Source organism: Alosa sapidissima, chromosome 7 (genome assembly GCF_018492685.1).
Source record: "Alosa sapidissima isolate fAloSap1 chromosome 7, fAloSap1.pri, whole genome shotgun sequence".
Lineage (NCBI taxonomy): Eukaryota > Metazoa > Chordata > Actinopteri > Clupeiformes > Clupeidae > Alosa > Alosa sapidissima.
In genome coordinates, this window is record NC_055963.1 from 672,510 (window position 1) to 685,724 (window position 13,215).

At 44.0% G+C, this 13,215-nt stretch overlaps 2 protein-coding genes across 2 annotated transcripts in view; one reads left to right on the plus strand and one right to left on the minus strand.

Moving 5' to 3' along the window:
* Positions 1-709: 709 nt before the first annotated feature.
* Positions 710-1,664, minus strand: LOC121713740 (histone H2A, sperm-like). Its single transcript, XM_042098627.1, has 2 exons — positions 1,524-1,664; positions 710-1,213 (listed from the first exon to the last, which is right to left on the minus strand). Exon 2 carries the CDS (start codon positions 1,209-1,211, stop codon positions 801-803), a length of 411 nt encoding a protein of 136 aa, XP_041954561.1. The 5' UTR covers positions 1,212-1,213; positions 1,524-1,664; the 3' UTR covers positions 710-800.
* Positions 1,665-11,936: 10,272 nt separating this feature from the next.
* snphb (syntaphilin b) overlaps positions 11,937-13,215 on the plus strand; it is a 51,472-nt gene continuing 50,193 nt past the window's right edge. Inside the window, 1 exon segment of the mRNA XM_042098617.1 lies at positions 11,937-12,104. The gene's annotated coding sequence lies outside the window, so the exon portion shown is untranslated.

A 13,215-nucleotide genomic window follows, 5' to 3' on the forward strand; every position in this document is an offset into this window, starting at 1 on the left:
CACTGGCATCACTGCTACTGTGACCTCGACAATCCAAGTCTACTCCAGAAATGGGACGTTGGGGATCATTTTTACACTGTTCCAACAAAAATTAAGGGAATACTTTAAATTTCACTTATCACCCGGAGAGAAGAAATACTCTTTTCTGATTGGCTGGTTATTCATTGTGAATAAACAGTACACCTATGAAGTAGATCTGGTAAAAAAAAATTTAATCACCGTTCCATATCAATGCTTATGAATGGTAACTACTGTATAACAACCATAGTAGGATGACTGAGCCTGGGAGCTGACTTGGCAACAATGAAATCAGCTACATTTCACTTAATCTTCCCCACCCTCTTCTCCACCCTCTTCTCCATTCACAAACTAGCCCACTCACACAGAACCTAAACCAGCAGATCTTTTCAAAAGTGCAGCACGTCTTGTAAACAAATAATTGAAATGCAACTGTTTACTCAATTTCAGAAAAAAAAAAACAAATGCACATCTGTTTAAACCCTGCTGCCATCTGCTCTATGGAATGCACATCTGTTTAACCCCTGCTGCCATGTGCTCTATGGAATGCACTGTTCCATCCCTCATCCTACAAGGCCAGCCCATGCCCGAGAAACGCCGGATCCATTGAATCATGGGTTCAGTGATTCTCACTGGGTGAAGGGGGGAGCAATAGGTCTTAACCGATCCGCATTAAAAAAAAGAAAACAAATATCTAAAAGGTTTTTTATTATTTAGACAAAAACAATTAAAATGCTTTATATTAAAATTTAAAAAAAAAAAAAAAAAAAAAAAAAAAAAACCTAAAACTCTTGGGAATTCACATCTTTGCTTGTGTCAGCCCTCATGGTCTTCTTGGGTAGCAGCTGAGCGTGGATGTTTGGAAGTACACCGCCCTCCGAGATAGTTACCCCTCCGAGCAGGGTGTTGAGCTCCTCGTCGTTCCTAACAGCGAGCTGGATGTGACGGGGTGAGATCCTCCTTTTCTTGTTATCCTTGCAGGCGTTACCAGCCAACTCCAAAATCTCGGCGCACAGGTACTCGATCACGGCAGCCAGGTAGACGGACGCCCCGCTTCCAATGCGCTTTGCATAGTTGCCTTTGCGCAGCAAGCGGGCGATACGACCGACAGGGAATTGTAGACCAGCGCGGGAAGAACGAGTCATGCTGGACTTGGCCTTAACGGCGGCGACTTTCTTTCCACGACCGGACATTTCTGCAAAGGAGAGGTGGTGTTAGTGGATAAATCTTTGAAAGCCAGCCAGCTGGGCAAGTTACAGCATATGTGCTTTATCTTTATAGCGCAGGAGTGAGCAAAAATTAAACTTAAAACACAAAATAAAACCAAAACAGAAATGGATCACGCTAAACGGCTTTGGCTACGAATAACAAATTAAGCAAATTAGACGGCATGCCTAAATAGCTAAATTATAGTTCGGCCTAACAGATTATTTCTTAGAAACAGAATAGTGACTTTTCAATCAGTTTTTACACAATAAGTGTGAAAACATTGTAGGCCTACTTACTCAGTCTTCCGTGCGCAATGAGGAAATTCAACAGGACAAATCCACTGCTGCCCAAACCCTGCCCGCGTGTTTTATAGCAACGTGTGCACGTGTGCTCACCAATTCTTGATTGAAGTCAATTGGCAGCACCTGTTTTCAAGCAGTAGCCTGCCCTGTGCAACGACTTTATTGGTGCAATTAGTCCATTAAAGAGAACTAGAAATGCAATTCCAAGGAATTAGCAGTGCATAAAAATGCAAAAATTGTGATGTAAAATATCATAGTTAAAACAGATAATGCAGAGATGGTTACACATGGTGGTTGCATAGTTTAATGAAAGTTGATAGTTTAAATGTAAATAATTTAAAAGTTGTTGATAGACAGATAGTTGAATAAATGATGATAGACATAAAGATCTCACATCTAAAGACAAGTAGTAGAGTTTTAAGTCACAGACTATGATTTTGCAATGACTAGGGATCTTGCAGGGTCACTATTTACAAGACTGCAACTAGATTCCTTTAAATTATTACCCATCATGCAATAGATAAACAGGAACTAAAAATGATAGCCTACTAAACTCAAAGTCGTATTTTCGTGTTTCTGCAGCATTGTTTCATGCGTGACATCCTTAACCGATACAGAGTTGTTCTGTCACGTGGAAGAGCCGACTAAATATGTATAAGTAATGACAAATATTATAGGAATAACAAATAATCATAGGCTACAGCTGTCGCCTACTTTGCCCCTTCCTGTTTGGTGTTGGAGAGAGGTCACTATTGGTCTTCATATTGTTCACGTCACTAGTTGTGGGTGTTTGTACATTTAATCTTTTTTTTTGTTTTCTGTTTTTCTTTTTACATGAATTGTGTTTGGCATGTGATTGCTCTCTAGGATCTGTGAGAGGGGCGGGTCTTAGTAATTGGTTGCTTCGGATCTAATTAAGCAATTAACACCTGTGCTCTGTGCCTGTACTAAACCAAAGTCCTTTTAGGCAAGTCCCTCCACTCGGCGGCCATATAGCAACACTTTTTGGGCACTCATCGGGTATCCTATTCAGCAGAAATGCGCGTGCGCAAGGCTTCACGACACCAATCTTGCTCCAGCGGCGAGTTCACAACACATGATTGGCAAGATGTCTTCACAACACACCATATGATTGGCTCAATGTATCCACATCACACCACATGATTGGCTCAATGTATTCACATGTCAACGTTTTGCCGAGGAAGGGGTGGGATATGTGTAGACAACGTTACAAACTAACCCCATGCATTTCTATGGAGGATTTTTTGAGTGTTGTGTCTCCTCATTAGAAAGTCTCTGACTAAACCCATTCATTCCTGCGTCTTACTATGCCCTGAAGAAGGCCAAGCCGCTATGCGTGGGCATTTTTAGATCCTTTTTGGGCATGTCCAATTTGTATTAAATGAAAAAGTAGTATGTTGGTGCGCACATCCAAGGCAGGTGCTGGACAAAAAGTGCTAGGCTATCAAAGAGTGGATTGTCCGCACACATGCTCCCATCAGGAATTTTTATTGATTTTCACCCGTGTGTAACGTTTCGAGCTAAACGCTCTTCATCAGACTTGAATATCAGACAGACAGTGGCCATATTTAAACAAGTACAAAAGGTCACATGACCCATCAGAGTGATATATTTAAATAGATTTACAAAACACTTACATACATATATACACAACGTCATAATATCTACAAAAAACATGCACTTATAGAAAAACATTTATATACTATACTTTGTAAAAACAATTTTTTTTAAAGAGTACAAGCTTCCACCCTATCAGAGTACTTGGCTGTGTATCAGGCCGCATTAGGCCGTCATAATAAGTAAACATGATATTGGCGTCTATTCAGTCTACAGGTTACTAATCATACATTTCTATAAAGGAGACTACATTCACATTTCGAAAATATAACCATATCCAAAGAGCACTTCACACCGTCGAGTCGAGACACAACATCACAAAATCAGTTACAGAAAAGGCCTAATACTGAAGTCTTCATTTAAACCTTTAGGTGCCATTGTATCCAGTGTGTAAATCCAGTACAGTTCACGTTTAAGAAGTAGAGTGTCAATATGCCCCCCCCCCCCCTCCGGGGACTCTTAATAGATTCTATTCCGATGTATTTTAGAGAAGCCACATTATGTCTAGCCTCTTTGAAGTGAACTGCCACTGAACTTTTCATATCCTGATTACGAATTGCGGATCTGTGTTCTGTTATCCTGGTTTTGAGTGCTCTTGTGGTTTTACCCACATAGGCCAATCCACAGGGGCAAAACAGCATATATATTACATTTTTTGTTTGACACGAGATGATGCCCTTAATTTTGTACTTTTCTCCTGTGTGGGGGTGATTGAATGTGTGTGTTTTGTATGTGAAGTTGCATTGTTGACAATTTCCACATTTATAGTTTCCCGATTGGACATTGCTGAGAAAGTGTGTAGGGGGAGGAGGTGGTAAGTCCGCCCTAACAAGCATGTTGCGGAGGTTTGGCTGTCTCTTATAGACAACACGTGGTGGTCCTTGAAAGATCTGTCTCAGTGTCGGGTCTGTATCCACAATATGCCAATGTTTTTTAATAGTCCGTTCGATATCTTTGGCGATGGGAGAGAACTGGACACAGCAAGTAATCCTAGGCACTTGATTCTGGGCTCTTTTCCTGCTCAGACTCTCGGATTGGGACATTTTATCAAATCTATTAGAGGCTTCTGTGATCCAGTGTTCTTTGTATCCCCTTGTTCTGAATCGATCTTTTAGTATGGTAGATTGGATCTGATAGTCCTCATCTGAACTACAAATTCTCCTGATTCTATTGAACTGTGATATGGGGAGGTTTTTCTTAAGAGACGTTGGGTGATATGACTCCCCATGAAGTAAAGAGTTTCTATCGGTGCTCTTACGATACAGATCAGTTTTTAGAGTATTTCCTTCCCTTATTACTAAGATGTCCAAAAAGTTCATTTTTGACTCATCCACAGACATGGTGAAATTTAGATGTTGATTACTTTCACACATGTATTTATGACATTCTTTTAGTTGGGTCTCATCCCCTTCCCATATGAAAAAAATATCGTCCAGGTACCGTTTCCAATAGGATATGTTCTGTATGTAGGGATTCTTTTGTGTGTCGAAGATCACCTCTGATTCGAACAGTCCCACGTAGAGAGATGCAAAGCTGGGGGACATTTTAGATCCCATCGCCACACCAGAGATCTGGAGATAGAAATCAGTGCCAAATAAGAAATAGTTACATGTTAGGACACACTCAATCAGATCAAGAAGGCATTCAGTTTTTGGGCTATTGATAGACCTTTTTTCCAAGAAAGATTTTGTAGCCTGTAAGCCACCCTGGAAGGGGACATTTGTGTACAAAGATTCAATGTCCATTGTTACCAGGAATTGTTGGGAATTTTTCAATTTTACAGACTGGATCATTTTGATAAAGTCCATGGAATCTTTCACATATGAAGGGAGCGAGACGACCAAAGATTGTAAAGTATGGTCTACAAATGATGAGATTTTTTCAGTCAGGGAGCCAATAGCCGCAACAATGGGGCGTCCAGGTGGTGTATCTGTAAATACTTTATGGATTTTAGGGAGAGTGTAGAAGACTGGAGTAATAGGGTAATCCACCTTCATGTATGCATGTTCATGTTTGTTTATATGTCCCATCTCCATTTGTTGGTTTAATTTCTCATGCAGCTGGTTCCTGAATTTCAAGGTAGGGTCAGATTCCAATTTCCTATAAAATTTGGAGTTTTTCAGCTGGTTCTGTATTTCCCTCACGTAACAATCACGGTTTAAGATCACAATAGCCCCGCCTTTATCTGCACTTTGAATAATCAAATCTTTATCCTCTTGTAACGTCCTCAATTCTTGCCTTTGAATTCTAGTTAAGTTATTTCTAACTTTATAATCTGTTTTGTTGTGTGTTGCAGTCGCTCTTGATTTATTTTCCTTACTGAGTGGTTGGGATTCAAACTGGCAACCCTCTGGCTACAAGTCAAAAGTCCTAACCAGTAGGCCACAACTGCCCCAGTGGTGGGTAGGGTACTGAAAATGTATACTCAAGTACAAGTACTTCCTTCAAAATCATCTATTTGAGTAAAAGTAAATATTCCAATTGGACAAACCTACTCGAGTAAAAGTAAAAAAGTACTTTGTTATTAAGTTACTCAAATTACAAGTTACTTTTCATTTTTGTATTGAAGTGCTTGGATCAGTGAAAAAGACATAACAGGCCCTATTTCTAATGTATGCATGTAACTAAAACACATGGTCACTAGCAAATAGCTTAAAGGGACACCGGGCAATGTTTTCATGTTAATTAATCATCGACATCTTCGTAAGTCGGCATATGGTTAAATGACTCATTACAGGATGAATGAAGACTCAGACATCGCGAGAAGCAGGATCAGTTTACATCCTGCATCCCCAGCACAGAGGCAGGCTAACGAAACGCTAGCGATTATTGCAAACGTGTGTATAATGGTAGAGCGGGCGAAGAAGCAGCGAAAACCCTTGACGGAAGATGCAAAGGGAAATGTTTAAGCAGGCAGCCACTTACAACAACCGGACAGACATAGAGGAGTATACAGACACTGTAACCTCTTACATCACCAAGTGCATCGATGATGTGACCCACACAAAAGACATCATCACTCGGGCTAACTGGAAGCCATGGCTGACAGGGGATGTCCTCAGGCTGCTGAGGGCCAGAGACAAAGCCTACAGAGCTGGGGATGAAGCTGGCATGAAAACAGCGAGAGCCAACCTGTCCCGTGGCATCAAGGAAGCAAAAAAGGAATACACTCACAAGATAACCACCCACTTCAAAGACAGCAGGAACGCACAAAGCCTATGGCAGGGCATTCAGGCCCTCACGGACTACAAGCCCGCGCCACAGAGCTGTGAGAGCAACATCCCTCTGCTCAACAACCTGAACCGCTTCTTTGCTCGCTTTGAAGCACAAAACAGCACCTGCCCACAGAAGACCCATCCCCCTCTACATGAGCAGCCCCTGTGCCTCTCTGCCGACAGCGTGAAGAGGACACTTGCTGCTATCAACACCCGTAAGGCAACAGGTCCAGACAACATCCCAGGTCGTGCGCTGAAGGACTGCGCAGGGGAGCTTAAGGATGTCTTCACAGACATCTTTAACACTTCCCTGAAGCAAGCCATCGTCCCATCATGTTTCAAAGCTGCCACCATCATACCTGTGCCGAAGAAAACTACTCCATCCTGCTTCAATGACTACCGCCCTGTGGCACTGACACCCATCATCATGAAGTGCTTTGAGCGGCTTGTCATGTCACATATCAAAGCCATTCTCCCCCCCACCCTGGACCCCTTCCAGTTTGCATACCGAGCCAAGCGGTCTACAGAGGATGCAATCTGCTCTGCCCTCCACCCAGCCCTCACCCACCTGGAAAAAAGAGACTCATATGTGAGATTGCTGTTTATAGACTTCAGTTCTGCATTCAACACCATAATACCACAACAACTCATCTGCAAACTCGACAAACTGGGACTCAGTACCTACCTCTGCAACTGGCTACTGGACTTCCTCTGTCAGAGGCCCCAAGTAGTACGTGTTGGCAACAATACCTCAAGCAGCATCACACTGAGCACAGGGGCCCCCCAAGGCTGCGTGCTCAGTCCGCTGCTCTTCACCCTGCTGACGCATGACTGCACTGCAACCTACAGCAACAATCACATAGTGAAATTTGCTGACGACACAACTCTGGTGGGTCTCATCACCAAGGGCGACGAGACTCAATACAGGTTGGAGGTCGACCATCTGACCACGTGGTGCAGGGACAACAACCTCCTGCTGAACGTCAGCAAGACCAAAGAGATTGTTGTTGACTTCCGGAGAGGTCACACCCAACACCTGCCACTGACCATCGACGGTGCTGTGGTGGAGAGAGCGAGCAGCACCAAATTCCTGGGGGTGCACATCAGGGAAGACCTCTCCTGGACCACCAACACTGCATCACTGGCGAAGAGAGCTCAGCGCCGCCTGTACTTCCTGCGGAAACTCAGGCGAGCAAGTGCTCCACCAGCCATCATGACCACATTCTACCGAGGCACCATCGAGAGCATCCTCTCCAGCTGTATCGCTGTGTGGGGCGGAAGCTGCACTGAATACAACAGGAAAGCCCTGCAGCGCATAGTGAACACAGCTGGAAGGATTATTGGTGCTTCACTCCCCTCCCTGAAGGACATTTACACCACCCACCTCACCCGCAAGGCGACCAAAATTGTGAGTGATGCAAGTCACCCCGCTCACAATCTGTTTGATCTACTGCCCTCTGGGAAGAGGTACAGAAGCCTGCGCTCCCGCACTACCAGACTCACCAACAGCTTCATACACCAAGCCGTAAGGATGCTGAACTCTCTCCCTCCTCTCCCCCCTCCACCCTCAGCTACATAACATCCTGGACATTGGACCCAAAAATGGCCGCCTGCACTACTCCACTTGCACACTTGCACACTTGTACACTTTACAACTGGTGTTGTTGTCCTGAAAACACAACACTTCTGCTGCTCTTACATAACTTGCACCACTATGCCACTTTCTTCTTACTTAGGTCAAACAGAACTACCCAAGCCTTTTATTGGCCTGAATTTGCACTAGTATTTTTATTGACTGTCTATGCACAATTTCAACCACATTTTGCTGCTCTTATTTTTTCATTATTATATGTGCCCTCTTATTTACTTACTTTTTTGTTTACTTGAATGTTATGTTTGTCTGTGGACCTAAATTGGTAAAATATGTCTTGTCTTCACCGTGGGATAGTGAGAAACGTAATTTCGATCTCTTTGTATGTCTGGAACATGTGAAGAAATTGACAATAAAGCTGACTTTGACTTTGATAAAAAAAAGAAAAGGAAAAGAGCTTCAGACCGAGCGAGGGCTCAACACGTACAGACGCTAGGGGGAGATTCGTAGAAAAAAAGCATCAGGCTTGCCTGGTGTCCCTGGATTTGTCCAGTCCACATTCAGGGTGGTTTTGTTATCAAATGTCAGGCGCCTGGCGCAAAAAGGCGGCTCTTATGTTTCTTAATCAGTCTTGGGTGTGTTTTGGGCGTAACATCCTTTAAACCAATCAGAATGACATCTGTCATTCCCTATAACAGCAAGCAGTGCAACTTCAAACAGCGCAGCGGTATTTTGATAGTCAGCGGCGCATTCCAGGCTGGAAGAGAGGGATAGTGGCAGAGAGAGAGAGAGAGAAACAATAGGCCATCAAACACATTTACACCAAAAATGTAATTTAACTTCAGCTCTGTGCATATAACAAAAGGCAAGAGCTTTGTAGAAACACAACTGCCAATGAAACACTAACCAGGCTGGTGTAGCGTAGTAGGCTAATGTAGCCTAGCAAATGTAGCCTAGGTTTAACAAGCTGCAAATTCACACTGGGTGCAGCAAAAATCCCAGCTATCCAAAACTTTCTTACATCCCATGTCTACTTAATTATAGTCATATGCGTTGGATAGCCTAATGCGTAATACAACCTGTCCAAATCCAGCAGTTAGGGATCATTATTTGTGTAGCCTAAAGTGCCTCAATATTGATTCGCATTGTTTATTATCACATATAAACATCACATTAAATAACCTAGGACTTCAGAGACAGGGCAAACTTCTACAACCATTCCCAAAATGTTATCCCAACCAATGAAATAAATTTGCGCTTATAACGAGGTGCAGCGGCTGCAGGGGGAGGGCTAGGCATCTGCAAGCGTCTACGCGCCGCAATAATGGACACATACCGTAAGTATCCAAATCTTTCAGATAGAAGTTATGTTGCCCAATCTCAATGGGATAGTGTCGCTCAGCAACATTGCCCAAAAAGCTGTCCCGTGATTTATCACCTTTAGGTAGAAAAAATTTCAATAATAAACAGAATTAAATTGAAACGATTTCTATAAAGCACCCCTGTTACAGATAATGTACAGGGTAGGGGAGAGTGTGTGAGTGTGATTGACACTTAGTTCCGAATATCAGGGGTTTGCACGGCGTGTCATCAGATCGGGACGTCGCCATATTGGAGATACACGCTCATTAGAAAGCATTAGGCACTGAAGTAAATCCCTAACATTGTCAAGGAAAATGGTTAATTATTGCTGTGTTTTAGGTTGTACCAATAGGTCAGACCGAGAAAACATCTGGAGTAGGTATCGACTTCCAAAAGTTCTTAAAAAACCAGGGAGAAAGGAGAATAATGCCTGAAGTTATCAGAGGAAGGGGGGCGCTTGTGGTTGGACTTGGTACTGCGTTTCCTTCACCCAACTAATATGGATCTGCGCTGCCAATAAACCGTAATTTCTCGAAATATCGCCGCTTTTCTTGTGGTCCAAGTCCTGCCCTATATGCCTTTGCATCTTGGACGCGTTTTGATGAGCTTTTCTGTAGTTTCTGGTCATAATCACTGGTCAGGTATCCAAAGTGCATAATACTCAGTTTTTATCCCCAGGCCATCCGAACTCTGAACTCACACTATACTGACTTTGCACACATTCACTCTTCAGCACTCTCAAACATTTCCCAACTCTGAACTCACACTATACTGACTTTGCACTCATTCACTCCTCAGCATTCATGACCCCCCCCCCCCCACACACACACATACACCTACAAGACTTTTAGCACTTTTACATCCCTCACCCTATGCTATAGACCTTTTATTATTTTCTTATTTCATCACACGTCAAAACACACACACACACACATATCTGACTTTCTCCAACTTTTGCACATCTCCATAGAACTTTTTATTTATTATTTTTGATTTCTCCTCCATCTACCCATGTCCTTGATTGCCTAGCCTTTCTGCCCCCCCCACCCCCATCCCCAACACACACACAAAAAACACACACACTTACATCATCACTGTCATCACCTCACATACATACAGCACACTGCTTGCTACAGTAAGCCTCCTCTACATACTTGCTGCATACTGCCCCCCCCTCCCTACATACACAGCACATTGTCTTCAGGATCTTCTCCAACACACATCCTCTACATACTTACAGCACACTGCCCCCACCTACCCACACACACACTACACACACACACACAGTCACTGCTACACTCCCCTCCCGCCCACACACACATCTTCATCACTCACATACATCATACATACAGTACTCTGCTTGCAATAGTAAGTCCCTTCACCATACTTGCAGTACACTGCCCCCCCCCCCCCCTCTCCCCTACATACACAGCACATTATTTCATCAGGAAGCTTCTCCAACACACATCCCCAACATACTTACAGCACACTGCCCCCCCCCCCCAATACACAGAACATTGTCTCATGAGGAAGCTTCTCCAACACACATATTGCACACTGCCCTCTCCCCACATACACAGCACACTATCCCATCTCCCCTGTCATCCCCCCCAACACACACACCAAGACCCCTGGCAGTTGGGTTAGCCCCTTGAGCCGTGGATCTGCCCAAGGTTTCTTCCTTGGTAAGGGAGTTTTTCCTTGCCCCTGTTGCTCTTGGGTGCTCCTTGTTGGTGCCCCCCCCCCAATTCCAATCCTCCCTCACCTTTCTTATGCAGCCCTTGCCACTTAAAGGAGAATTCCGGTGTGATATTGACCTAAAGTGTATTGAAACATGATACCGAATACACGAAGCACCACTATTGAAAAAGCTGTTGGTAGCATCGGCTAACTAGCGCTAGATTTTGGAGTGCAGGCGACAAGGCGAGATGGGCTATGAGACATACGTTCACACTCGGTATCATGTTTCAATACACTTTAGGTCAATATCACACCGGAATTCTCCTTTAATCTACTAAACCCCTCTTCTACTGCACTTTTTACCCCCCACTCCCCACTATATGCATGTGACAATAAACTTCCTTGTACTCCATTGTGCTTCATTCAGTTCTTTACGGCGAGTGCCTCCAACATGGCCATGCATGCAGCTGGGTTACCGCCCAGAACGTGTCAAACACATATATCACACAGGTCCTGTCCTGGAGAATGGAGCTCTTATCCTCTGCAACACTCAAAAGTTCCTTTACCAATGTATCCTATTTACACATTAGGCTATAGCCTATTTCATAATGTTCTTTCATGACAGCCCTTCCGGTTGACAAACTGTTGTCAGCATCGCCAGAGTAATTTGGTGAAGCCCCAAGTAAACGCACTTGTGATTTAACAGGCGACACAATATAGTAACATTTGACTATAAATGAAATCAGTGCCTGTTTCGAGAAAGGAGTCTGTTACATACATCGTACACACACCACTGTCTAGAATGGGCAGATTTACTCGGACATGCGACTTTAATCGCATACCCCTTTAAGACAGATTCAACGTAATATTGCGCATCTGGTTTAGCCGTTTACGTCCGTCATCTCTCACGCGGCTCTAAAACAAATCTCATGCGCCATCATCCGCCCGCGCCACCATCCCCATTCACTCGTCCTCGCGCGCAGAGGCGCACCGCTTTGGCGGAGTCCTTTGCCGGGGACGAGTATCGCGGGGCAAGCACGACGCATCTCTATGAAGGAAGCTTCCGCTGAATGGGGTGGGGACATTCAGGTAAGAAGCAAAAACTCTGTCATACTGTTTTGCCAACAATGCAGGGTGAAATGCGAATTGGAAAATACCACATCTTGCTTATTGATGCAGTCTATTAAAAATACCTGAACTGAAGTGGAGTCCTTTCACTCTATGCGGAGAGGAATGCGCTTTCAAGGACGTGACATGGAATGGAAGCTCGTTTCACTCTACGAGGTCACGGTGACATTATGCAACGTTAACTGTTATTGTTATGTTTTAACGTCAGTTTAGTTGTTTGTGCACCTGTAGTTGACGTCGGCGCTGTAGAGATCAGATGTTGCAGTTGAGGTGGAGATATATGATGATGCAGGTTTGTGCCTTGGGTACCTACGTGTGTGCGTGTGTTTCCATGTGACTGAGAATCCACGTTTATGCAAACTTGTAGCCGAACAGTGACGTGTGGTCGTTCTATTTTGTCTCCCATGCCTTTTTCATTGAGCCTAAATCTATAATAACGTGGCCTAGGCTATTTCATGACGCCGATCATTAGGTTGACAGGTGTTTTGCATTTTTGACCTTGCAGGATAAAGGTATTTCATATAGACAATTCGTTTGTCATGAACTTAGTTAAAGCTGCAACACATTAATGGTTAAGTCATGTGACAACCGCCAAAATATGTTGTATCCTTTTGCAAATGTATTTTCGCTCAGTATGGACGAATGGCTGACGATGCCTGTGGTCGCTCATCATTTTAAAACATAGTAGGCTACTTGAGCTATGCTACAGCATCAGCAGTAGGTCCATTTATTGCGATGTAGCATTTTCACTCAGGGTGACCACTTCCCATGCACACGCGCAGCAAGCCAATCGCAGCTCATGTGCTGCTTATGAGTAGACTGTAGTGGTTAAATGACCCGTCTCCATGGTAACATCCTTCATCCCCTCAGCGTGGTGTTTGGCACCAGCCAATCCCCTCCTGTCCAATGCTCACACCTCGCCCAGGCTGCTGCTGCTAGCATTGTGATCAGCATGAGTGTGATATCAATGTGTCCCTCTGTGTCTTTACAGGGGCATATAGAAGGATAAAGGCGGTGTGTGGACATCCACTCCTAGTGTTTAGTGTACAGGCTGTGTGTTACACTCTATGGC